The sequence below is a fragment of the Idiotropiscis lumnitzeri genome, chromosome 8, assembly GCF_059441095.1.
Source record: "Idiotropiscis lumnitzeri isolate Australia: NSW breed Sydney's pygmy pipehorse chromosome 8, RoL_Ilum_1.0, whole genome shotgun sequence".
Classification (NCBI taxonomy): Eukaryota; Metazoa; Chordata; class Actinopteri; order Syngnathiformes; family Syngnathidae; genus Idiotropiscis; species Idiotropiscis lumnitzeri.
In genome coordinates, this window is record NC_142398.1 from 21,232,176 (window position 1) to 21,258,041 (window position 25,866).

The 25,866-nt window shown below is 41.7% G+C and overlaps 1 protein-coding gene across 3 annotated transcripts in view; it reads right to left on the reverse strand.

The window, feature by feature from the left end:
- rptor (regulatory associated protein of MTOR, complex 1) overlaps positions 1 to 21,814 on the reverse strand; it is a 77,524-nt gene extending 55,710 nt beyond the window's left edge. For 2 of the 3 annotated variants that reach the window (XM_088301995.1, XM_088301993.1), the window contains exons 1-7: positions 21,597 to 21,814; positions 18,088 to 18,259; positions 15,002 to 15,104; positions 13,345 to 13,427; positions 4,522 to 4,680; positions 3,294 to 3,440; positions 851 to 1,026 (exon numbers count right to left, since the gene is read on the reverse strand). In XM_088301995.1, coding sequence (XP_088158121.1) covers positions 851 to 1,026; positions 3,294 to 3,440; positions 4,522 to 4,680; positions 13,345 to 13,427; positions 15,002 to 15,104; positions 18,088 to 18,259; positions 21,597 to 21,607 — 851 coding nt within the window. In that variant the 5' untranslated portion in view covers positions 21,608 to 21,814. Of the gene's footprint in view, positions 1 to 850; positions 1,027 to 3,293; positions 3,441 to 4,521; positions 4,681 to 13,344; positions 13,428 to 15,001; positions 15,105 to 18,087; positions 18,260 to 19,487; positions 20,003 to 21,596 lie in introns of those variants that run through there. The other variant, XM_088301994.1, reaches the window with a different exon arrangement.
- Positions 21,815 to 25,866: the final 4,052 nt, after the last annotated feature.

A 25,866-nucleotide genomic window follows, 5' to 3' on the forward strand; every position in this document is an offset into this window, starting at 1 on the left:
TTTTCCCTAATTTATTGGACCATGATGCGTGTTATTTTTTTCGCGGGGAGTATACAAGTCAATACTATTCTACTTCCTCCCTATTGATATATTTGGGAGTCCTGACGATTGGTGCACAAAAGGAATGTTATATTTTTTTTCACCCTTTCCCTTCTGTGCATTCTCCGCCAATGGAGAATAATGGCAACAACAGCCGGGCCAGCCGATTCTTCCTGGACAACCACGTCATGTTTTTTTGTGTGTGTTGTTCAATGAAATAACTTGAATTCAAAGCATCGTTTGACATTCAATTCTTTGCCATTGGCCGGTTCCGTCTAGTTTCGCAGTCACTCAGTGCGCGGCTGGATTGAAACTTCTCTGCTCGTACTATATTTTTCAAGTGATTGCTGAGGTGCTGCAATCACCAGGGCTGAATGTACAAGCCCCTCAGACTGATGCGCACACAAACATGCTGCTTGGCTGACGCAACCGAAAGTTGAATATTTCAATTTGGCATTGTTATGCATTCACATCACGTGACTTTATCAGACAAGCCTCCCAAATAAACGCATTTCATTTTTTTTTTTTTTTTTAAACACACCCACGCAAGTGCAGCACTATAGTCGAGCTTGGTTTATGTCAATCTATTTCTGTGCAAATATTCAGCAGATGGATTGAGGCTTCTGCACAAGACAGACACTCATACGCTTCTGCATGATAATCCATGACAAAACATTTCAATCATCGCCAATCTGGGTCTGTCGTTAAATCTTGACAATTCTCAATGGAAAAAAAAAAAAAAAAAACACCCCATGCAGCCCCATGTCACACCTTTCCTGATTTCATGGCTTCATCCAAAAACAAGACTTACCAGCGGAGGGCAATCTTTATGGGCGTGGTCAGGCAGGAAGTGAAAAGGTCAGCGGGGAGGTCGGGGTTCATCGGCAGCAACTCGCTGGCCTCGCAGGCAGCCAGTTGGATACAGTTCTTCATGGAAGGTGGCAGCGGCATCTGGGCGAGAGGATGGCTGGGATTGATGGCAGCCACCTGCAAGGACGCACCCAGACTGCGTTTCTGTCGTTGCAAATGATTTGAACACGTCAAATCGAACTGCGTGAATTAAACCGGAGCTTTATGCTCCCTATTCGCCGGTGAAGAATTTCAGCCGTTCATGATCAGAGTGTCGAAGTAAGGAAATCAATTAGAGAGAGATTCGTTGAGGAAGTGTGAGTGTGACGTCGGTCTCAAACTGTGGACAGGTCTCAGGAGAGTTAGAAGGAATATGTTGGTCGTCCTCCATTCTGGCCTCTCAGCCTCTCGCTTAACTGCAGCCGGGATAGGCTCAGCAAGCCTGCGACGCTTTACAGAATTCATGGAAAGATTACGCTTGTAATTTCGATTTCGGGCATGAGTGGGGAGCAGTTTCATGACATAGCATGACTCTTTTTTTTTTTTCTCTCCTCTCTCGCTCTTTAATGAGGAAACTGTTGACTTGGCTTCTCCCAAAGACATCACAAACAAAGCTGCGCGCGGGTCCCAGTTGTGTCAACCTCAGAATTGTATCGCCGGCGAATGCGTGTGCCACACTAATCCGCAAGGTAAAGATGACAGCATTGGCAGCAGAAGCTGATTAATGCAGAGCATCCAGCGTAATTATCACATTAGCATATTGTAATCTCACAAATTACCATGAAAATCACCATGGCAACTTTCTTTTCTCTCTCCTCTACTGTGAATATCCGAGAACGGCACAATCGCTTGGAATACTGTTCATTTAATTGACAGAAATTAATGAGGCCAAGTCGACAGGCAAGGAGTGGATGGAGACGCGTAACGCCACACATGATCACAATAGGTCAACTCATAAATCCAGTCCAAATGTCTTCAATAGGGTTGCAATTTCATTTGACAATACAACATTTACCCTCAGATTATTGTTAACGTTTTGTGGCAATTATGAAAACCAAAACAGCCAACTCACTGTTAACAAGATATACAAATTTTATTTGATTTTATTCCAATTTAAATTTTATTTTATTTATTTTAATTTAATTTAAATTTCATTTTTATTTTTCTCACTTTGAACAGTTTGCTTTTAACTCATTCAATACCATTGACGGATAAATACGTCAAAATCCTTTTTTTTTTTTACTGGGCTGGTCGTGAATGAGTTAATTGCTTTTATTAACGTACAGTGTCCTTGAGGGTCTTGCAAATGGAATGTATTATCATTTTTACAAAAGGAGAAGCGACTGCAGTCAGTTTAGTTTCCATCTGAGAAACGGCCCACCGCCAATGCAGCGAGCATGGAGGCAAAGTGCACACAGCAAGTGATGAGATATTTAAACCAAAGCAGGTGGCCTTACAATAGAGCACTCCGGGGTGGCATGCAAACGTGGACATGAGCGGGCTGTTGCTGTGCAGGAAGTCCTTCACAGCAACTTGGGCTTCACAGTTTTCCCGCATCAGTTACAGTCTGGCTACAAATAGTATCCTTACGGAGTATCCGAAACGTAAATGCCGCATTTTCCACTTAAGGCTGAAAAATGGCCGCATGCGCTTCTTGCACGATTATCGGCAGCACCAATGCGCTGGCACACACACACTGCTATGAAAGGGATGCCTATCCAGCGAGGGGGCGAGGTGAGGGTCCCCCCGCTTGGATCATCTCTTGAATTATTAAAAAGTCTCTTCATCTTCCATGACCCCGGCACATTATACACTTCCTGCATGAGAGGGCGTGAAGAGCAATCACTCAAGTAAAAAGTGAAAATGCTCTATAAATGTTTTGTGACTTGGACTGCGTTTAAGGAAGACAGCTGTCATTTATTTCACCAGCAGAGGAAATAAATAAAACATTTATATTCATATTAACACCGACTAGTAATGCGACTGCTACGAATGCTTTCAGTGCACGAGTGTCAGTGGGTGAAACCGCTAAAGCGGATTTGCTGAAAGGAGCGTCAGTTGTTTTGGGGTGAATGTTACAAAAGTTAAGATTAAAAAAAAGGCAAGTTTATTCTTTCAAATCTGGAAAGACTGTCACACCATGTGACACTTGTGGATCGCGGCGCAGCTTCAAACGTCAAAGAGGACGGCACAGGCCCACCGATCCCGTAAAAAAAAAAATGGGGCGTGAAAAAAAAAGGGATCGTGACTATTGTGTTTGACGAATATGTTCGTCATTGGCAATGAATGAGTTCATTTTATCGTGACTAACTGACATGAATGTGTGTGTGTGTGTGAGTGGGGAGAGGGAAGCTTGAGTGTGGACGAGCGTGCAGGCGAGCGTGTGTCAACGTGTGCATGCCCACCTCCAGCTCCTGTTCTCGCTGCAGGGCGAACTGCTTGAAGGACTTGACAATGATTCCAGCATTGGAGCAGTCATAGACAAAAATGGAAGGGCTCCCCATCCAGGTCTGAAGGTCATAGATGGACAGCGGGATGTACTGAGTGTAGTTCTTGAAGAGGAAAGGCATATGAGAGCGGTGAAAGGATCAGAGTGGCGCAGCGTCATAAAATTGCTTCGCTAGAATTATTAACGATCGATGACATCGAGTGAGGAGAAATTAGCGCGATCAAACAGGAAGAGGAAGGGGCTTAATGATCATACATCCAGCCAGAGAGCTACAAAAGGTGTTAGACCATTACCATCGACAGTATGAATACATTTTCTCGTGAATTAATTATGCATGAAGAACATCTTTTGGAAACGAAAGAAGAATAAGAAGAAGAAGCGAAAAGGACACACGCCCGTGGGTGTGCTGGGAATCGAGTGGCAACAGCTAAGTTTGGACAACAGCCGTGCATCACTGTGAGTGGGTGCGCGCTTATTGAATAGGGGCGATGGACAACTCAAAACAATATTTCAAATCTTCGCTGAAGATTAGCCCTGGGATAACAGCGAGCGCAGTGCAAATTATTTGGTTCTTGCAACACACAAAAAAAAAAAAAAACTGAAACTGACTGTTTTAGAGTAATCAATTAAGCTTTTATTTTTATTATATATATATATATATTTATATTATATTATATATTATATATACAATATAATATATATATATATATATATAAAATATAGATATATATATAAATATTTTTTTATATATATTATATTGTATTTTATTATATTTTAAATCAAGCACAAACCTTAATCTTTTCATCTAAAATATTTTTCATTATTTTTTGCAAGGAGGAATGCTTTCATGTTAATTTTTTTAGCCCCTGTAACTTTATGGCGAGTGACTACAAAAGTCTTTTGGTTGTCATGCATAAAATAATGCGACTGTTTAAAAGGAAACGTCACACTGGCAACAGAAACTGCGGCGTAAAATCAAACGTCAAATAGTGTGGCAATTAATGAGCGATCCCCAAGCAAACGTTTTCTCTCTGTAGTAAAAGCCTCAGGTAAATTGTCACACCAATCTGGCTCATGACATTTTTAGGCCACAAGTAGAACGAGATAAGCGATTTAAATGTTGAAGCGCATATTTTGCAAGCTAAGCGGGCGATGTGCATATGTTGTCTTGAGTTGAGTGTTACCTTATTAAAAACCCAAATTTCTCCATTGACGGTCGGCCGTGGAACGCCATGGCCGTTGTAGTGAAAGAGGACCCGCTCCTCTTTGGCATTTCGTCGGAGTGACGTGCATAGCTTTTTCACCTCGTCCACCGTGGGGTCCAGGCTTTGTTTGTAACGTGCCTGAAAGACACAAAAGAAGATAATCATCAGAATTATTATTATTATTTTTTTTTTTTTTGCTGCATGACACTTTGCTAACTCAGCCTGATTTATTCAGTGCTTGCGTCGCGTGATGCAGAGAATCGGTTCTTGTGCACAGGGATGCTTTGTGCACTTTCACCCTTTTGGAGAAAATCTCTACATTCGTTTAAAATAAAATCATACATCACGCATACATTTGAACGGCTTCTCATGTCTGCAGAAGTGCAAGAGACAGTTTTATAAAAAGAAAGACGAAGCGTTGCATTTCTATTGATCCCGCACACCTACAGGGATCAATGGGACTGCATGGGGGTAGAAAAGAATGAAAGACATGGCAAGGAAGCTCAGAGGGGACGCACACACGCACGCACGCGCACGCACACGCACGTTGAGCAATGAGAAATCAGACCTATACATTTGGGAGGCGTACAAACCCTCGTGAATGTTTCCTTCATTGTTTTTCATGGTTTGTGCCTCACCTGAGTCTTTGCATGAGAGAAAGTCATGGCACTGAGTAAGGATGACAAAACAAAAAAAAAAGACGGATTTCTTATCAATTCTACAACTTTACTTTGTGAAGTCAAACTTGACTGAAAGGGAAAAGCTTGAAATTGAAATAACAGCCACCCATCTTTGATTTGTTTGCCATTCCATTCAGCAGGAGGAAGCTCGAGTGTGCGTGTGTGTGTTGCAACAAATGCACACAGAGGACAAGAAGTGGCCAAACCACTCGCATCGAAGGAACAAGTGGCATCCGTGCTCGCTCCAGTGATGTCGATACGTCTGAAGGTAAGGAACTACGGGGCCTATTTCTTTTCAAATTAGAGCGTAATAAAACTTAATAAAAAATTCAAACAGCAAACTTTTTTTTTTTTTTTTTTTTCATGATTGTTCTCCATTTCGAAGCTGCATCCAAAGTAAAAAAGCAATTTGGTGTTTCACCTGACTTGCTCCAGCCTCAGAAGCGCACAAGAACCAAAAGTGCTCAAGCCAAAGTGAGAATAAACACAAAAGTCCGATTTGACGTTCATGCAAGAATGTGACAAAACAAACGAGAAGAGATGCCGATTGGTTTTGAGTAATTCACTTCCCACCAATTGTTTGCTTGCTTTTTTTTTGACAATGTCTCTGCCACTACTTGGCAAATGAGTGACGATGTCACACACACAAAAGGTGTTTTTTTTTTTTCCCTGAACGTCTCCAATATGGCAGAAGCAATCGACAGCGTGACTTTGTTTCTTGCAAAAAAAGATGATACCACGGCTACGATACTGGCCAAGCTTTCATTTCATCAATGGAGGAAAACGCCGCCAGGATGCAGAAATAGAGCCGCGCCGTGATGTAAAAAAGAAACCCAGCGCACACGAGGCGCCGTCGGCTTTGGGTGAGGATGGCTCACACAATTGGTGAGCCTCAAAAACGGAATGTTCAAATTAGAACCAAAAGGAGATTCATGAAATTGATCTTTTTTGCACGACTTTCATTATTTTTGGGATGTTTGGAGTGTGTTACGGGCATAAAATTGAAAATAGGTGAATACTTGCAATTTTTAGTGTCTCAAATATTCGCTGCAAATAATTTGAATATTATTACTGCTTTGGTTAACATTTCACACCGTGTTAAAAAGTCCCGAGAATTCTGCTTTTGTACATTCCGGGCCGCGTGTCATTTCAACCCAAGACAATATTCCTGCTGGGGCCCGGATGACTCAGTTCGTAGCACGTCGGATGAGCAGCGTGAGCGAGGACACGTCAGCAATCCATCCATCCCGGTGAGCCACCTGTTGAGACGAGGCAGCCATTTCCGTTCAGTGTCAGAAGGTGTAAACTCGAACGCTGGCGGTTAGAGAGACTCGATAAAAAAAATACAAAATAAAAAAAAATACAAATCGACGGGCTGAAATCAAAGGAATAACACCACGTGCTTGAACAGTACGGCTGGATAATAAAAAGCACGCCAATCGAACAAAAATAAAGAAGCACACGAGTTGCAATGTTAATGTTAATTAAGGCTGTTAATGTCACCGGAAATATATTAAAATAAATAAATAAATAAACGAGTAATGAATCCACGATGACATTTGATTCAGTTTAATTTGGAGTCAGCCGGTCCACCCTCAGGCGGCTCCAGTTGCACCAAAATGCCGCTGCTCGTCTTCTAACTGGAGCTCGGGAGACGGATCACATGACCCCAATCTTGGCCCCCGGTGCACTTTAAGATACTTCTGGTCGTCTTCAAATCTTTCAATGGCGTCGCCCCAGCGTACCTCTCCGAGCTCCTCCGCCCCGACGCGCCTGCCCGCTGCCTCGGGGGGATCGTGGCTTTTCTGTTGCCGGTCCTTCCCTACGGAATGACCTTTGACCCATTGAATGTGAGGCAAGCCCCGCCCCCTCTCTGTCCACTTTTAAAACTCATTTTTATTCTTTGGCTTTCGACTTAATGTGAGACTGTCGTCGTTCTGCTGTTCTTCTGGTATCGACTGTAAATGTCTTTTCATTTGTGTTCTCATTTCCCGCCAATTTATATCACACCATATGGAAAGCGCTTTGTTACAGCTCCGGCCGGCTGTTGAGAAATGCGCTATATCAATAAAGTTGTATTATAAAACAACCAATCACATTTCCAACATGATGAACATCATTTCTTTTCTATTGAACTATAAAAGTACAGAAGTCGCACGCCGTGGCTGCCTGCAGCTGTTTTTACGCCAACAAGTGTTCATTTAAAGTTTCAAATGAACCAGAATCCCGTTCCACATTGCGGCCAAGGCTTCAAATTAATTGGCCCGCGCTCCTACTTCGCTCTGTAAATGCTCGTCATCGTCTTCCCAAATCTGATGCTGCCTGTGCATTTATCACAACTCATCAATTGCAAATATCCAATTGTCCTTATTCACCTTCGAAGGTGGACACATTTATTTTGGAGTCAAACGTCCAACAGTTTTCACAAACACACGTTCTGAGCAAACGCGCGTGGAAACGCCCGTCATTCCTCCAGCCGATAAGAGGCAGTCTTGCCAGCTACGTTGAGCGGGGGGGGGGGTTTAAAAATTGGAACTTGAAAAACGGAAAACACGGCCTTAATCTGCAAAATACGTTGCTTGTTAACCTCAAGCTTGCTTTGCCTCGAGGCTGGCTCACCTCTTCTACTTCTTTTGGCGGACAACGAGGCAGCAGCAGAAGGTCTTCAGCGTCAAGGCAAAGCAAGCTCCCAACTCATCGGTCGCATTGAGAAATATGCGCCGAGCGCGCAACTGTTCTGCATTCTGAAGAAATAAATTAGCACTTTTGAAAAATGCCGAGAGTCCGAACGGTCGAAGCGTGCTCGCCATTTTCATAGAGACGGCGCTCTTGCGATGCAACAGGAGACTGACTAAAGTAGGGAAATAATTGACGACTTTCAACCACGTTTTAAACAATGACACTGCAGAGGGAGCTTTAAAAAAAAAAAAATGGACGACGTTTTTTTTACCAGCACACGCTGATCAAAGAGCTGCATTTGCGAGCATATTAGTCGCAGTGTCAATCCCTGTTGATGCAAATGAGCAGTACGCATCCGTTTTCGCTGGTGGAAAATGTCACAAGCTTGTCCTCCCAAGCACATAAACACAGATTAGTGATAGACCGATATGCTTTTTACGGGGCCGATACCGATACCGAATATTAGCAGTCAAGGAGGCCGATAAACGATTTTTGGAGCCGATATTCATTTATTGGAAAAAAAAAAAAAAAAAAGGGTTAAAATGGTGTCAAACTTTTGAAAGATAAAAACAACCAAACTTGACTTGAGAACCAATCAGATAGTGCTGTGGGCGGGCCAATCTGCTTCTGCAGGCAGGGCCACCAGCACAGCAGAGAGAGAAAAAAGTGCGCTGCAGCAAGCCAAAATAACCCAGATTGTAATTTATCAGCCTTGAAAGTTTAAAAAAATAATAATCGGCCAAAGGCCAAATATCGTCCGATAATCGGTCCATCACAAACACAAATAGGAAAAAAAAATATATCGTTCATTTCCATACATGAGATCAGCATTTTAATGAAAACTGCAATGTCATTCCTCCAATGTCCTGAACATAAATTACCGTGCTGAGCAAATGTCTTACTTCCCATGTCAGGGTTAAGTGTGATTGCTTTTAAAGACGGACAGCCAGGCAGACATCAAATTACAAAATGAGCCGATGATAAGGCCACTATTAGTCAGGTCACTGATACAGATATCCTTTCCTGCCTTGAGACGCAGAGCGAGACACAGGAGCGCAGGCCATTAGGAGAGCAAGAGGGGAGCCATTAGTTGAAAAGTGAAGGTTCATAGAGGAACACTTACAATCGAGACAGAAGGCCGGCCGACTAATTAGTCCGCAGTGAGATATAGAAGTCGTAGCATCCTCCAACAATCAGGGGGAAAATTAAGAGCAGTGTGGCCGACATGGGACGAGAATTTGGATTGAAAGATGCTGTGCAGCTGTTAACAAAGCGGAGCGTCTTGTGACATATTGACTTTTTTTTTTTTTTTTAACTAATGAGGCCAGGGACGTGAGGACCAATCGCTCCATCTGCGGAGTGAATAATTGGAAGACGCTCCTCATCATAGAAATCAATTTAGAAAATAAAAGGACGACTTGGCGGTTGTTATCTAATCATCTGAACGGCTGTTGAACGACCAAACGAGATTTCGCGTTGCATCAAATCGAGTTTTGGTAAACTTAAAAATGACCTGTAAGCTTTCAGTCTTTCAAAGTCAAAACTGCATTCTGGTATCTTAAAAGCGAAATGTGCGGCATATTCTGCAATGTTCATGCTCATTTCACTTTGTTTTAAATATGCAAATTAGGGGCAGGAAAGATTGAGTGGGCGGGGTCAACCCGTTCGTACTCATGAAGCAAATGCGACAATTTAAAGATTTTATATTTTGCACCCCCCCCAATGCAGAAAAGTGAAGCCCCAAAGCTTAAAAGTCAGGTCTGAGCTCGTGCCACCTCTCCCACGTTAAAGATCTTAAAAAAATGTTGCTGACATATTGAACCAAACCTTTCGCAACACCCTTGAAGGCAAAAGCGCTGATGAGACCTAAAATTCAAGGCGCCTCATTCATCGAGAACTTCTTATGCGTTGCATGGGTGGAGATCCACGCAGGAATTGTGCCAAAAAAAAACGATGGCCAGCCAAGCATAGGCGATATTTGGACGAGTCAGCGATTCCACAAGATACTTGACTTGCTAAAAAGGGAACTTGGACAGGACGGAGAGAAAAAAAAAAAAACCGAGACCAGCAATCTTGTGGTCAACAAAAATAAAACTTACACCATTAAACTTAGCAGAAAGATTTTTTTTTGATTTAAGAGTCAGCATCAACATTTGAGAACGGCTCAGAAAAATTTGAAAAAAATTAAATATATGAATTAAATATTTTCAATTAACTTAATGAACAGAATAAAATAATGACACCGAAAGATCCTTTTTCTTGAAAAGGCCAAAAAATTCAAGATGGTTCAAGGCAAAATGTGTATTAAGTCTCTCTGCAGTCTTTCACAAATGTGAACACAACATTAATAAACACAATATTATTTGCGACTTCTTTTAAAAAAATTGAAGTCAAACAAATTGCAGTTCAGCGAGAGATACCACGTTCCAAAAACAAAGTGCACAAATATAAACACCAGAAGATTATTTTTGAAAGCCGGGAAGAGGGATGGCAAGCTGGAAGGAAGACTTTGACTCCGAGGACTGCGATGGTGCTGTTGCAGAGCACAAGCGAAACACAAGACGATAAAAAGCTCATTTCCCAAAAGAATTCCAGCATACGCAGTCACAAGACGAAATGTGGTGGTTGTGGTACCACGATTGAACCCGACCGAGTCGATGAATTCAAAACGAAAAGCCCAAGTGGTCACTGATTAATCGTCAGGAAAATATTAAGAACTGGTAGAATGCTGAAAATGCACTCTTGATTTTCACCCTTTTTTCTCACCCAAAAATAATCTACATAATACCGAGTCCAATAGAATCAAACGAGTTTGAACATTTCGGTATGAGGAACAGTGAAAATGAAAACGGATCCACGTGCTCAGTCCATTGTGATTTCCCAGAAGAATATGAAAGCCTAATATTAGTTTAGAGGTGTATTGTCCGTAAGTCCTAATGGTTTTCTCTGTGGCTCCGACTGGACTAAGTGCACAGGTTGAGGCGATGGAAGATCATTAAGCCGGTTTCCGCAATACGTTATTCACTCTCCAGCTTCCTGCCAACTAACCCTCAATCGAGCTCAAATGGGATTTACAAAACATAACTACAGAGAGGCCAACCTCGGTCGGAATTTTTCCTCAGTTGAACGTAAAAAGTTTCAGGTTTACGTTACGAACGACATTTTTTAACAAGTAACTGTAACGATCAAATGTGAGCATCGTCAGTACGGCGAGTGCGCCGAGTCGTCTGCAAAATTTGAAGGAAATTTCAAAGCAGAGAGCAAAACGATAGGAAAGTAATGGCATTGTAAGGACTTGTGTAATAAATGTGTAATAAACCAAAGCTGTTCCAAGAGGAATGCACTGGTGGCCATGTGCTGTTAGAATTTTTGTGTGGTTTGTCCAAAACAGTCGCCTGCCTGGGTGGATTAAAAAAAAAAATCATTTTCAAAAAAGCATTTTGCCAGTCGCATTTCCTATCAAAACCAGTACAGATGCAACAAAACATATTGCGGTTCCTTAAAGAAAATACAGACCTCCTCTGTCTAAATAATTCCAACAAACATCATCTATGTGTATTGGGAACATGGAAATGGCAAAAGGAGAGCGAGTGGGAGGAAGTGTAGGTAAGGAAAGCGAGTGGGCAGCAGCCAAGTCGGGTTGCCGCATTCTCCCAGGCTGGAAGGGTAAACGCAAAACCACAAAAGGCAAACAGAAACAAATTTGCAATGACGAGCTGGCGGTAGCTGCCAAATAACGTGATTTCCGAACACAGCCTTGATCGATTTTCAAATTCCTTTGTGTTTATGTACTCATGTCAACCATTGATGGACGGAGAAGTAATTTACGACTAGAATTGAGTTGATGGAATAAATGCGGCTGTTGATATGTGCCCAGTGGTGCTGCAATGCTGTCGATCCTGCGGCTGAGACAGAAAACAGCGAGCAGACTCCCACTCCTCCTCCTTTGCCACACAACCAACACTTGCTGCTGACCTCCTGGGTGGGAAAGAGAAAAAAAAAAAAAAAAAAAAAAAAAAACAAAGCCAAGATTTCTTTAGCTTCTCTCCGGTGGCTTTTACTACTCTTACTAAGTTACATCACCATAGTCACCATCTTTGCTTCTACCTTTAAGTGCCAAAGACATATTTTCACAATATATAAATATAAATATGAAGTCCATTTTAACGATTTGCAGCAAGAGTGGCCCAGTAACAATGGAAATTATTGCGCTCAAGTTAGTGTGTTTCTGTCTACGGGGTCACCAGCCTCTCTGAAAATGAAACTGCTCCTTGGATCTTTGAAATAACTTTTGCCGTCAAAGTTAAAGAATTCACAATGGAGATTAATTATAATTTTATAACACACTAAAAATAATTAACTCAGTTGTATCAACTTCCTGTAGCAGCTGACCTCTGCTCACCGTGCAGTAAAAATTAGAGGAGAGTTACTGTCGCAAAGACGGACTTTCAGATAGTTTTACTTTAAAATTTTGCTCGACGGCTCATTGGAGAAATCCAAAATAATTTTCACACTTTGTGAAGCCAAATTCAAATACCTTATTTGTTGCACGTGTTTGGTGTATCGTCCAATTGTTTTTCCTGTATTTTACAGGAAAAGAATCAGATTCAAAGATCAAAGAAAGCTATTAGGACGGTCTGAGTAGAAATATACTTTTTCCACATTCATTCCCAGATTTTACTCAAGTAAATATCGATTCCAAGATCCAGAAAAAAAATTGTAATTGAAAAACGCGATTAATCACGATTAATTATGCACATTTTTGCGATTAATGAGTTAAAAAATTGTAATCGCTTGAAAGCACTAGAAATAACACATTTGCCCAAATTACCTTTAATTACAATATAAGTGATTAAGAATTGATAATCAATTAAACGTTCATCGATGTGAAGACACTGATCACGGAAATGGTTTCTCACAATAATAATCAAAAAAAAAATATACGAAGGAAGAAACCTCAAAATGCAACATATTTTCAACATTTGCCCTTAGCTTGGACTGTCAGCATCTTCCCACGTGATCTCGATAAAACACCAAACACCAACCTGAAGCTACAAGACGCACGGAATGTTACAACAAGGTTGCATCTATTAATGTGACAAAATCCAAACAAACAAACTGATGTGACACCGTTGCCAGGGCGCTCTACTCGTTTAAGCGGATTTAAAGACGTTCAAGTGTGGCTTCAAATTCAATTCAAATGTAATAACAGCAAAGACATCCCAGCTCAGCAGGTTGGGTTTGCGCCACCCTCAGGGTACATTTTCAAATATCACAAAAGAGTGTGTGCTTGTAAAAATGTGCCTGAGCGTGGAGGGTCTCGTATACGCGGAACACATTTTTGCAGGCACAAAACGTGTTCTCGTACACGGTATTTGACATTACGCTTACGGGATTGTGGCATAAATCTAACGCGGCTGTTTAAGATTTTCGACTCACTCACCCTTGGCTGCCAGTTTTCATATTGCTTCTGCAGGTTTGCTCCGATGGTCTCCAGGGCTTTCTGCGGACTCATCGACAGAGGATCTGACAAACACAAATCAGAACACCGTTAGCTGACACAATTGGTCCAAAATAAATTGTATTTATTTTATTTTATTTTTTTAAATCATTTGTGAGCGGTTCAGATCATGGATGGATGGGTAGATGGCAAAGCACTACAACTTGGTTTACTGTTTTCCTTTAACAATTTGACCCTTCAGTATTGTCATAGTTTGCATTTTCCAATGACCAAAATAAGCAATGATAAACTTTCTACCCCAAATTGCATAGCAAAAAATCTTGTGTCGTGGCAGCAAACTTGGCTGTTTCATAACTGATTTTGTGCCCAAGACAACACATACAGTTCTAGTGATAGACCGATTATTGGCCAGGCCAAATATCGGGGGCGATATTTGGCCTTTTGCCGATTATCGGCATCTGCTTTTTGTTGTTTGTTTTTTTTAACTTTCAAGGCCAATAAATTAAAAGCTGGTTTATTTTGGCCCACTGCAGCACAATTCTCTCTCTCTCTCTCAGCTGTGCTGGTGGCCCCGCCTGCAGAAGCAGTTTGGCGCACCCACAGCACCATATGATTGGTTCCTTGTGTAGTGGGTAGCAGCCAGGCAGCAGTAAGCTGCATGTTTGCTTTTTAAAGTCACACACACAACCAAAATTGTAATAATGTCATCTACTACAACTCACAACTAAAAGAAAACTATTTGCTGGAGTAAACTTTAAAGATATATTTGCTTTCATTGCACTATAAGACAAAATAATGAAGGAAAAGTGTTACACGTGTATAGAACTGTAAGTATTGAAGAAAGTAAATCAATAAGGAATTTCCAAAAATACAATAAAGATTGAGAGGGATCAAATCACACTCATTAGCCAAAGAGAAATGCACTGTCAATTTTGCAGAGGATTTAGTTGCGCTTTACGCAACAACAACAATAAATCCTGTACAATTATGATGAATGAAGGCAGCTGGAGTGAAAAGAGAAAGAGAAAAGAGATATGCATCTTAGTGGGCAGCCTCTTCCAACAGCTCTTCGAATTTTCTCCTTAATTTGTACTTTTCCACCAGTTTTGTCATTTCAGGTTTGTTGCGCAGTTGCAGCCTCAATCGATTTGCTTCGTCCGACCTGAACAGATCCGGGAGTCCATCGTGGACGTTTCCGAAAACAGACGTGAATTGAACGATCGTTTCATGCGCTTTCTGAGTTTCCTCGAGGAGACTGAAAACCAGGACGAAAATAAACTCTCTGACCCATATCGAAAGCTACGCTCCGGAACAGACGTGGGTCAGGTCAAAAGCCTGGCGCCGTGGTCCGTGTGTGCTGTGGTGTCAAGTGCAGTTGACTCGCTGGAGAACTTCCCCTGAGTTTGTAAATACGCGTCCGTTTCGATGTACTAATTAATATAGAGAGAGTGGAAGTAACTCATAGGCCACAAGCATACATTATCATGAGCCATTTGGTTTTGTCTTCATCTTCATTTCACACAAATAATATTTCCATAACTCATTCACGACCAGCCAAGAAAAAAGAAAAGAAAAAAGGATCTTTGACACCTTTAGCCGTCAATGGCAGTAAATGAGTTAATTTCAAATGAAACCTCACCTATCCAGCACTCCAATCTGGCGCAGGGGGATGTCTTGACCACATCTGGGGGGTCCACTCCAACATTGAGACACAACACCAGCGCTACACTCACAGTCTTCATCTGTGGAAGAATAATTTTAAATTAACATGATACGTACAGACCATCAATTGCAAATATTAAAATGGACAGGACACAGATTCTTTCAATTCGAAAAGAACAATTTAAGTCCACTAAGACGCAAAATAATGTCCAAAACTGATAGTGAACAAATTGTACAAAATTAAAGACCTAGTGTGAATTAAGTTCAGAAAATGCCAAATTAAATCGTTTTGTGCAAAAAAAAAAAAATTGCATCTTAATGTGCATTTGAGAGAGTTGGCATGGGTTCAGTTCACTTGAAAAGATGGCAGGGATGTACTTCCTGATAGTAGAACATCCAAGAGGGCGACAGTTATTGATATCGGAGACTTGAGTACTCGATACCTTTAAATAAAGCCGATATTGGCCCGATACTATACTCGCCCGTCCCCAACTTAAACGATTAATCGATTATCAAACAATTAATTTGTAATTAATTGTCGATTCAACGATAATCAAACAATTAATTTGATAATTGGTTGTTTGGTAATCGATTATCAAACAACTAATTTGTAATTAGTTGTCGATTAATCGTTTCACCAAAAATTATACCGTCAACGTAGTCATTTGAGATACCTGGCATGAACATCGAAATATCACTAAGCCCTAATTTATTCAACACACAATGCCAAGGGACTTCTTGCAAAGAGTGACGCAGACGCCGTAGGATAGAAGGCCCAAAGGAGCCCGTGTTTCTACGCACGCTGTGTGTTTGTGTGCTATCAGGAAGGTTACGACCGCTGGTGTTGTTAAGGTAATTAAGGAGCGCTCGACTTTCTCACTGACTGAGTAAAAGGTCAGTGTGCAAGTGGGACACAGCAGGACCCGAAACACGCACATAAAAAAACAGCCTCAAAGCACGACAACAAATCAAGCATCCCTGACCTGCTGCCTTGCCCTTTTGCCTACCTGCATGCTGTACTGTACTGCAGGTCGAAAGTTATCGTGCATCAAAGGAAATGACGTGCTCGTATTCCACACTTGCATTCATCTGCAATCGTACAACCCATTTTGATCAGATCAGCCTGCAAAAAGCGTCGTATTAAATCCGATGTCATCCAACACTCCGTCATTTTTACTCCCTACGATTGTAATCGATACTCTCCGATCAATTGGCCAAAATGACTTCATTCTTACAAACAGGCAGAGGCAGGCCCGTCAGTAAATTTTGCCAGTCTGTCATTTGTCACTTCCACAAAATTAAATACCTTAAAAACCCTCCAAGACAGATGATTCCATAATATTTGCCAGCGGTTGTGAAATTGTCAGCATCCAAGTAAGCAAAGATGACTTCACTCCACACTATAAGGGAAGCTAAACATCTACTTTAATATATTGTAGCAATCTTGTTTCTAAGATATATGACACAAAGAGCCGCAGAAGCCGTGGCAGTTTTGCCCTTTAAAACGTAAGAGCTGAAATGACAGCAGCCTTTAGAGACATATTAATGTCAAATCCAGTGAGAGAAAAAAAATGTTCCTGACATTGGAGGTAAAATGTCAAGCAACGGACTTGGTTTTCATAACGGTAACCGGCGTGGTTCTCGAAAAACTCCTCAGAAATTATACACAACTAGTAGCCGCGCAGTCTATTTTGGGTGATTCGTATTAATCAGAATTAGAATACAGTCAGCCCGATTCATGAATAAATGCTTCCCTTGAATCATTTTAAGATTCTGTGAATGTGATTTCTATTCCTGCAATAGAAGATGATCATTTGCATTGAATTAATGCACATGAATCATGCATGAGTTTGTTTTGTTTTGATCTTTCACATTTGGAGAGAAAAAAAAACAAAAAAAAAAACGTTCATTTAGGAAGAAAGTTCCAACAGAGGGGTGCTTGAAATCAAAACGTATTGTAGTCAACTTATTGGATCGGAACTCGTAGCATGGCTTGTCGAAACCGCTTCAAACTGCGCGATGGGACAGCCTTTAGCGGTTTGATATGGTTAAACTAACGGAGGAATAAATAAATATGATTATACATGAGGAAGAAAAAGGCTCGACAGGCTTGATCAACGTGCATCACAATAATCTGTAAACAAAATGAATATAATGTCGTCGAGCTACCTGATAAATTCATACTTAAGTACTGTATTAATCAATCGGAAAATAATCAGCGTTCACATCGGAGTATTTTATGCAAATCATTTTTTTCCCAATCATAAAAAGGCATACAGTACAAGCGGAAAACATCAATCTCCCTCCCGACGTCTGGAAAAACAAAATATAATCTGGACATTAACAATTCATTAAGAATCAATTTAAGCAATCTTTAAATGTAGCCAGAGTGCATTTCAATGGCCGTCAATTCTAAGCATATTTTTCACCCCATTGCGGGCCAGCTCGGTCCCTATCGCCCAATGAATAGCAGTGCGGGACTTTAATTACATTTCCATTTTAAGGGCTGATCGTACTTAAATATTGGAGACTTTGGTTCTTTACGAACAGATGCTCATCAGAAACAGGAAATTAAATCAGCCAAGACCGAGGATATCGCCATGAATAACAATGACAGCGTTTCTCCCTCAGAGCTATGGGCTGCAGGAAAGGCCACGGCGAGATCTCTGGGATCGCAACGGAAGAAACGGAGGCTCGTTGAACAACTTGAATTGGAGAATGAAAATGAACAATTGGAGAAGCAAGGAACATCGCAGAAATAAAGAGGAGACGCTCAAAAAGTTGAACGAGGTCAGGTTGTCAAGATGTTGACATTTCAAGCCGAGGGGGCCGCCATCTTTTTAAGTCCAAAATCTTACGAAATTATCAGAGCCGCTTCTCCTCACAAGGGTCATGCTGGAGCCTATCCCAGCTAACTTTGGGCAGTAGGCGGGGTCCATCCTGAACCGGTCGCCAGCCAATCACAGGGCACACAAAGGCAAACAACACTCATACCTCGGGCAAGTTAGAGCGTCCGATTAACCTGCCGTGCGCGTTCCCGCACATGGGAAAGTAGACATTTACCCTGTCCTTCATCCTCCAGCTCTGCGCGAGGGCCTTCGACCCCTCGATCTTCTCCGAGTGGCGTTTCTTCATGAAGGCCAAGGACAGCTCCCAGTCATTCATGTCGGCCTCCTCCTCAGCAAAGCCCACAGCTGGAGAGTGGAGCAAGTCTGCGTCCATTTTCATCGGGACCCTACGAGTGACAAAATATTTATCAGTGGCGGGCGGGCAAGGCCTTCTCTGCCGGTCTAACATAATCAAGAAATTGTGATCATATTCTTCACATTGATGTCATATTATATCCTAGAGTTGAAATTTTAGGTTAGAGTTTTTATCCAATCAGAATTCAGCTAGCTCGTGTTGCCAGGCAGATTTCACAATACCAGTTGCACGCACTATTTGTCCGAGGCCTTCAGATACAATCGTGCGGGCATCTCTTCTGTCATCGTCAATGAGATTTCAGATTTGATTGACAGTTGCGATAGCCAATCACATCACGAGTTGATGACAGCAAGGCCTTCTCGCTGGCCTTACGTTGAAGGTGATGAACGCGTCTTGTGATTGGATACTCACTCGTGAGGGGGCAGCGTTATGCGGAATCAACACACCCAAAAGTTGTAACTGGCGACCGTTCAAAAATCTGAAATATATTCTTGCTTTTTTAAAACCACAATGGCCGAAGGAGGGAAATGTGTGGATTTAATTGCAGATACACTTGCACGTTTTTTTTTCAAGACGGACCTTTCGAGAGAAGTTAGGTCGTCCAACGGCCACTCTACCTCTGTACAATTTAGTGTCCAATCAAGCTGCCATGCATGTTTTTGGAATGTGGGTGGAAACCGGAGCACCCGGAGGAAACCCACGCAGGCACAGGGAGAACATGCAAACTCCACAGAGGAAGGCCGGAGCCGGAATCGAAGCCATGACCTCTGCACTGTGAGGCCAAGAATTGAAACCGAAAGTATCCAAATTCAAACGATGCCAACCCTTGCAACGTATAACTAAATTGTAATTCAGACCCAAAAGCACACATTTTTGTTTCATTGTGAGCGGATTGCACGAGCGAAGCAGCCAATAACTGGTCCAAAGTTTAATTGACCAAAGTTATCAATATATTTGTCAGGATGCTGACTATGTTCATTGCAGCAGCACCTTTGACACAACACGCAGATTTGTTTTCAACTTCGCTTTGGTCAACAGGAATAACAAAATACTTTAGGTTTACTTTGGCGAAGCGACATCATTTCTAAACGTCAAGTCAACGTTGACACGAGTTTCACAGGTGGTGCTCAGCAGGCTAGGCAAATGTTAGCAACGTTAGCAAGCTTCATTTGACAGCTCGTCCTGCCACTGAACAGGCGAGGTTAGCCGTGCAACAAAAAGACAGAGAAGTGCAGAATTTGATGTGTGCAGATGCAGACCTCGGTGTGGAAGAATGATCGAGCCGGGCTGGGGAAGCTCTTCGTCTTCGGACGATGACGGACACCGTCGCGCAAACAATTCCGGTGAGAAAATTGTAAGACAGCGTCCACAATCTGTACAGTATGTCGGAGCCGTCAAATCCAAGCTGGACGGGTGCGTGTTTGCAGGGGAATCTGTGGCTCCTCTCCCCACGGCTCTTCGCTATGGGAAGGGGCTGGAGACGAGGCCCATCTTCGCACGGACAGTCAGCCTCAGCCACAGCCACGCGAGCCACGCGTGCCACCGCAAACACTTTGACGACGACTCGGCTCGTGAGGTCTTCTGCCACGAGCCGGGTAGCTATCGGGTAGTTTGGGGGCACCGAATTTCACGAAAATCACACGCAAGCCCGAGAACTTCGCCGCGGAATCACTTCATCAGCACTCCTGCAAGGGCGCAGCCATCTTGGGTTCGACCCACAATGCACCGTTGGCGAGAGTATGTCATGACGTCACCACGGTCGCTGCTGCGCCACACGCGTCGTGTGCTGGATGCCGAATTCTTTACATTTTATTCTGTAAAAGACAACGCTGAAAGAAGTGTACCGCAGCTGTCATTGCTTCAACGTTTTTTTTATTCCAATTGTTTAAAAGTATTAACTTGTCTGTTTCAAAATGAAGTCAATTGTGTTGTTTTAAGAAAGTAGAGATACTTTCATTTTTTTCCCCAAAGGTGCATTGACTTTTAAACCCATGTTAAAGAAGCACTGTTGCCGGAAGTAATTACGCTTAACATAACATCAACAAGGACCTTTGGATCAAATAAAATATGATATTCTAGTTAAACAAACTTAAACAAACACCAACATTTCATTTGCTGATGTTTCTGTCGTGTTACACGCGTCCCGCTTCTGAACATAGCTGTTTACTATCCGCTTCTGCGGCTTTACTCAAACTAATTAAACGGCGCGTTTGAATAACATTATGAGTTTGCAAACAGAACGTTGTTGAGAAGTTCCGTTCGTTTATTAACATGGACGAGACTGGCGAGATACAAGAAGGGAATATGCTGAGTCATCGCAGCCAATCAGCGCACTGGATAATTCCACTCGTACTCTCATTGGTCGATCTCACGCTAGGACCCAATCACGTGCCTTGTATGAGTGCCCTTAGATTCGAAAAAGCCTCCGAGTCAATCATCTCCTTGAAACAATGTGTATTTGCGCAATATGGCTGCTGATATGGCTTTATTGATTGATTGATTTATTTATTTTTAATGAATATTTTTGGAAAAACCTGGGAAGCACAGAATCTGAAAAAGACGAAGCGCAAAGTGGCAAGGGAACATCCGTAGATGTAAATACAGAAGTAACATTGTGAAAGTATCAGAATTATTGCATTGCGGTATCATTCATTAAAACAGGTATTATACAGAATGTTCTAGTTTGAATACAACTTTCAATGAGACGAACGAATCTCATACTCAATATTTTAAATCGCGGAAAATGTGGATGTGGCTCACGTTTCCAAAGACAACTCGTGTGGTTGGATCAACACCTTTGCACTTCATTTTTGCCTGAGTTGCTTTGAGACGCAATTAAGCTGCTGCGTCAATGGATAATTTGATTTTGCATGTTTCCCTTCAACAAAATCCTGATTGCTGTGCGCAGATTGCCTGCACCTGAGTCAAGTGAACAAAGCCAGTTTCCACATGAGATGTCTCATCACCCTTTGCTGTCAAGCTTCACCCTCATCTCTCAAACAGCGATCGCTCATGTTTTTTTTTTTTTTTTGGTTTCTTTTTGTTTTTTTTTTATTTGAGTGAATACGCCGCCCCACCTGTCCCAAATGACCCGTTTTGTAGAACTCACTCGGGCAGTTCCTTGTGATATTTCCCAGAGCCGTCGCACTGGAATGTGCAATCAACGTGTTTACCAGTTTGTTCCTGGTCAACAAAGATCTTTGCTTGCGGGTCTTAATCCCGTTAATCAGACCCAAGACGGCCTCCCTTGAATGCAAAACAATACGATCACGACAAGCTTCTTCGAGCTGTCAGCTCATCAGAAAACAGGAGATTGTTTCGTCCGATGGCTGGAGAGCGAGAACATCCCGCCCAATGCCTCCACCAACCTGGTAATCATCACGACGACCCCTCGACCCGCCTTCGCTTCCGTCAGTGCTGCAATCCGATCTGGAAGAAACTCATTGGTCTATCCGGGTGAGTTGGAGCCTCTTGCGTCACATCGCGAGTGTCCGTCCGTCCGTGGCTGGGTGGAAGCAATCCAATCTGAGGCGTGAAGGAGGCTGAAACCCCGGCTTGGCTCATCTGCAACAAAGGCAGGACAAGAAAGAGAAGATTAGTCTTCTTTTTCTTCAGATCTACGACTCCCGAGGAATCGGGGGGACATGAATAACGAGGAACAGGAGTGAGACAGAAGGAGGAATTTTTTTTTTTTTCCAAGGGTTGAAAAAAAAAAGAGGACATGCCATCATGCTTACTTCATGTGTGATTCCGCACACACGCTCGGCACTGTTGAATCTTCGCTGTGATCATATTATTCTTTTAGTTGTCCAAAAAAAACAAAAAAAAAAACCCAAAGAGATCATCCCAAGTATTGCAACTTTTGAGTTTGGAGATGTTGAAAGCAAAAATGAGCCTGGAATCTGAGGAGGTTTATTTATTTATTTTTTTCATCCTCCAACCGAAGTATTTATTTATTATTTATCTTTCAAGAAATTCTGCAAACTCAAACACTTTCACCTTTATGACCTTGGGTGAATAATTTATTTGAGCGGTTCGACTGATCATGTTCTCTGCGCAATACAAAAAATATGATTTTCAAACGCTTTCTTTTTATCAAGAACGTTCCAAATAAAAAGTCTGCAAGCTTACTTTTATCGAAAGGAAACCTCAGATAATTATTACGAATCTCGACAACCTAGAAGCTTTATACAATTACGTTCAGAGTATTTGAATATATTTTGGGGTGTTTTTGCTTCCATATTACACCAAAATTGTCTTGAAAGAAGACAACAACAAAGTTTAGACTTTCAGCTTTTGTTCAAATGCTCCGTTCACGCCAAACGATTGCCGTACCTGGTATGTTTTTTTTTTTTACGTACAACATAATTAGAACGCTATAACAACTTGAAAAATTGCATTTGCCATCATTTTCAATGTGCCTGCTAAACGTTGATGTCCGAAGCCTGCGTTGTTCTGACTTGGTGTCCAGTGACAAATAATAAAAAGTCAGAATGCACTTTTGCCGGGAGGTTTCCGGTCCTGACTAACCCACAAAAAATGAGAGACTACAGCACTTGACATGTCGAGAGGAAGCGAGGTTTATTAGAACATCAGACTGTCCTTGTCACACCAAGTGGATCAGTGGGGCGCTCTGACCCAAAGAATATAAGCTCACACACACGCACACTTGTTCTGATTTGCAAAAGGAATCCGAATAAAATTCGATTCAGATGAGATGTATTTTCAATTGGGATCCTTTCTAATTGGAAGACATGACCCCATGTCAACCCGGCTATTGAGCGAACGTGCCATCTGCTCATCAAAAAGAGAAATGTTGGCGGTTTCAAGTACACGTCTCCAAGGGCCGACCTTTTTAGACCACTCGTACTGGCAATGCTTATTTTGTGAGTGTGCTTCAGTCGCCCTTTGTGTTAATTAAAGGTCGATAACGGACACAATGACTCACGCTGATTTAAGAGGTGCTTCTGAAAATGACAACAGCTCACTTCGCTTTGCTCAAGGTCGGGAATGAGTACGCCTCACCCAAAATGCCGTCTCAATAAAACAAAAAGGGTTAAAAATAAATAAACAAATAAATAAACAAACAAACAAACAAACAAATAAATAAATATTTTCTGCATTAATCCATCCAAGCGAGAAAATAAGAATTCAGTTTATGTCCACATGTGACGGGTGATCTCCGTACTGAGAGTAGGGGTCAAAAGGTCGCTAATAAATGGTGATTAATAATGCGTGATGCGTTTTTAATGACTTGCTCCTGTTGTTTACATCTTCATTAATAGAAGGTCAAAAGGTCACAATTAATAATGAGTAATAACATTTCAATAACATGCCGCTGTTGTTTCCATCCTTATTAATACAAAGTCTAAGTGTCAAGTGTCCCAAATTAATGATGATTATTGATGTGTAGTAACATTGTAACGACTCGCAGCAGTTGTTTGCACCCTGATTAAGATCAAAAGTCTGTCACGCGACGGCGACAGCCAATCGGCGCCGAGAACATCATTTCCACGAGACAGGCTTGCACCGCACAAACACACATGCAAAAAAAAAAAATTGAAGAAAAAATAAAAACAAAGACACAATGTGGTGATCACCAAATAAAAACAATATGGGATACATGTCACTGAGGTCTGCGCGACTGAAAACGTTATTTGTTATTTTTCTGGCAAGTGTAATTTATCCCAAAATGTACTCGAGTAACCGTAGATTTAGCGCGTGTTATTCGCCTCTGGCTGTAATCAATTCAAAACACACACTTGTACATCTCCTCGCATCTCTGTGGCGTATGTTCCAAGTAACATTATGTGCAGAATAACCCAGCACCTCCGAGGGCCACGGAAAGCGTCTGATTTGACTAAAAGAAGCTCACATTTGATGCAATTCCGAGCGGATGTGCAGAGAGCTCATTGAGTCCCTCCAGGAGCCCTTCTGGTTTACGGGGGCTTTCTTTTTGTCTTATTGAATCCGAAAACACAGCTGCTCTCCCAGGGTACATGGCCACTAACCGCAAATTGTTTCAGCTTGTCGAAGCTTTGTGGGCTCACCGACAACAAAATTGGGCTTTATAACGTTGCATATTTATAAAAAGAAATGCATTGCACTGAAAAAAATGGACTGCGGCTTCCGACCATATTTAAAAAAAAAAAAAAAAAGAAATGCATGTTAGGTTCATTGAAGACTAAAATGTTTGGTTGTTTGTGAATGCTATGTGCCCTGTGATTGGTTGGTAACAACTAGATGATATACCCCGCCTCTCAACTGGGCTCGGCTCCGGTACCGTTGCGGGATCCCCGTGATGGATACAAGTAAATATTTCCTCCAAATTGCGATGTATAATATCATGATTTCAGGGCACTTCACAAAATCGTGTAACACTATAAATGGAAGATTTGTGAGCAGGGCACAAATTTAGACGACATTTGTAATTCAGTGTGCGGCAAGGAATATGAGTGGCAATAAAAAAACGAATGAAAAGTTACTTTTTATGACTTTTATAAAAAAATAAAATTAAAAAAACTCACTTTTTTTGCACTACAATAAAATATTAAGAAGGCTAGTGTCAATGTGCAGATAAAAAGCCATCTTGGCCTTTACAGTGTACAAATATGACACTCCTGTTGACATCTTTTGCTTACCGGCTTGATTTAGAGTAATTAATTTGTGCTCATGCTCTTCTGCTTTGATGGATCGAAATGTCACTGCCTTGTACTATATTTGCCTGATAACAGTATTTTATAGTGTCATGTAAATTGAACACTGCGATTGGCTGGCGAACAGTACGCCAAAAGTCAGCTGGTATACATTCCAGCTCACTCTAGTGCGGATAAGTGATATAGAAAAAAAAAAAAAAGGATGGTTGGAATATTATAAATGATATCTCCAGGCAGTAGTCAGGGTACACCCTGAACTGGTTGCCAGCCAATCGCAGGGCACACTCACACCTAGGGCCAATTTAAAGTGCCCCATTAACTGACCATGCATGACTTTGGAATGTGGGAGGAAACCGGAATACCCGAAGAAAAGCCACACAGGCACAGGGGATAACATGCAAACTCCACACGGGAGGGTCGGAGCCGGAATCGAACCCTGCCGACCCAAACTGTGAGGCGGATGTGCAAACCGCCCCAATGAAATATAATCGTAAAAATAAATAAATAAATACAATTAGCCTTTAGAATTGAGGTATGCCCCCCCACCCCCCAAAAAATCCAAAAATTTGTTGGATTGTCGCGTGTTTGAAATGCTATTTCACGTTTGAAAAAAAAAAAAAAATCAAGATTGAGATGGAAAAGTTCGCACCATTAAAAATGACATCATACTTTGAAAACGTTACTTGCATGGCATGTGTTGCCCCCATTTTTTTTTCTCTTTTACTTTTCGCACTTAATACGATTAAAAAAAAAAAAAATCCCTTGGAACTGAAATAAAGATAATTATTCTTTCATCTGTAGTGCAATTTTGTAGTCTGCAACAAAAATCTTTTGAGCATGACATCAACAACGACTTTAACCTCCCCCAAAATGCAACTCAGAGCAAAATAAAATGAAATGCATTCCTTTCTTCGACAAATTTCAAAAAACTTGAAATGGAAACAGTCCCGAGCACAATCTCGCATCCTCCTTGCAAACGTTT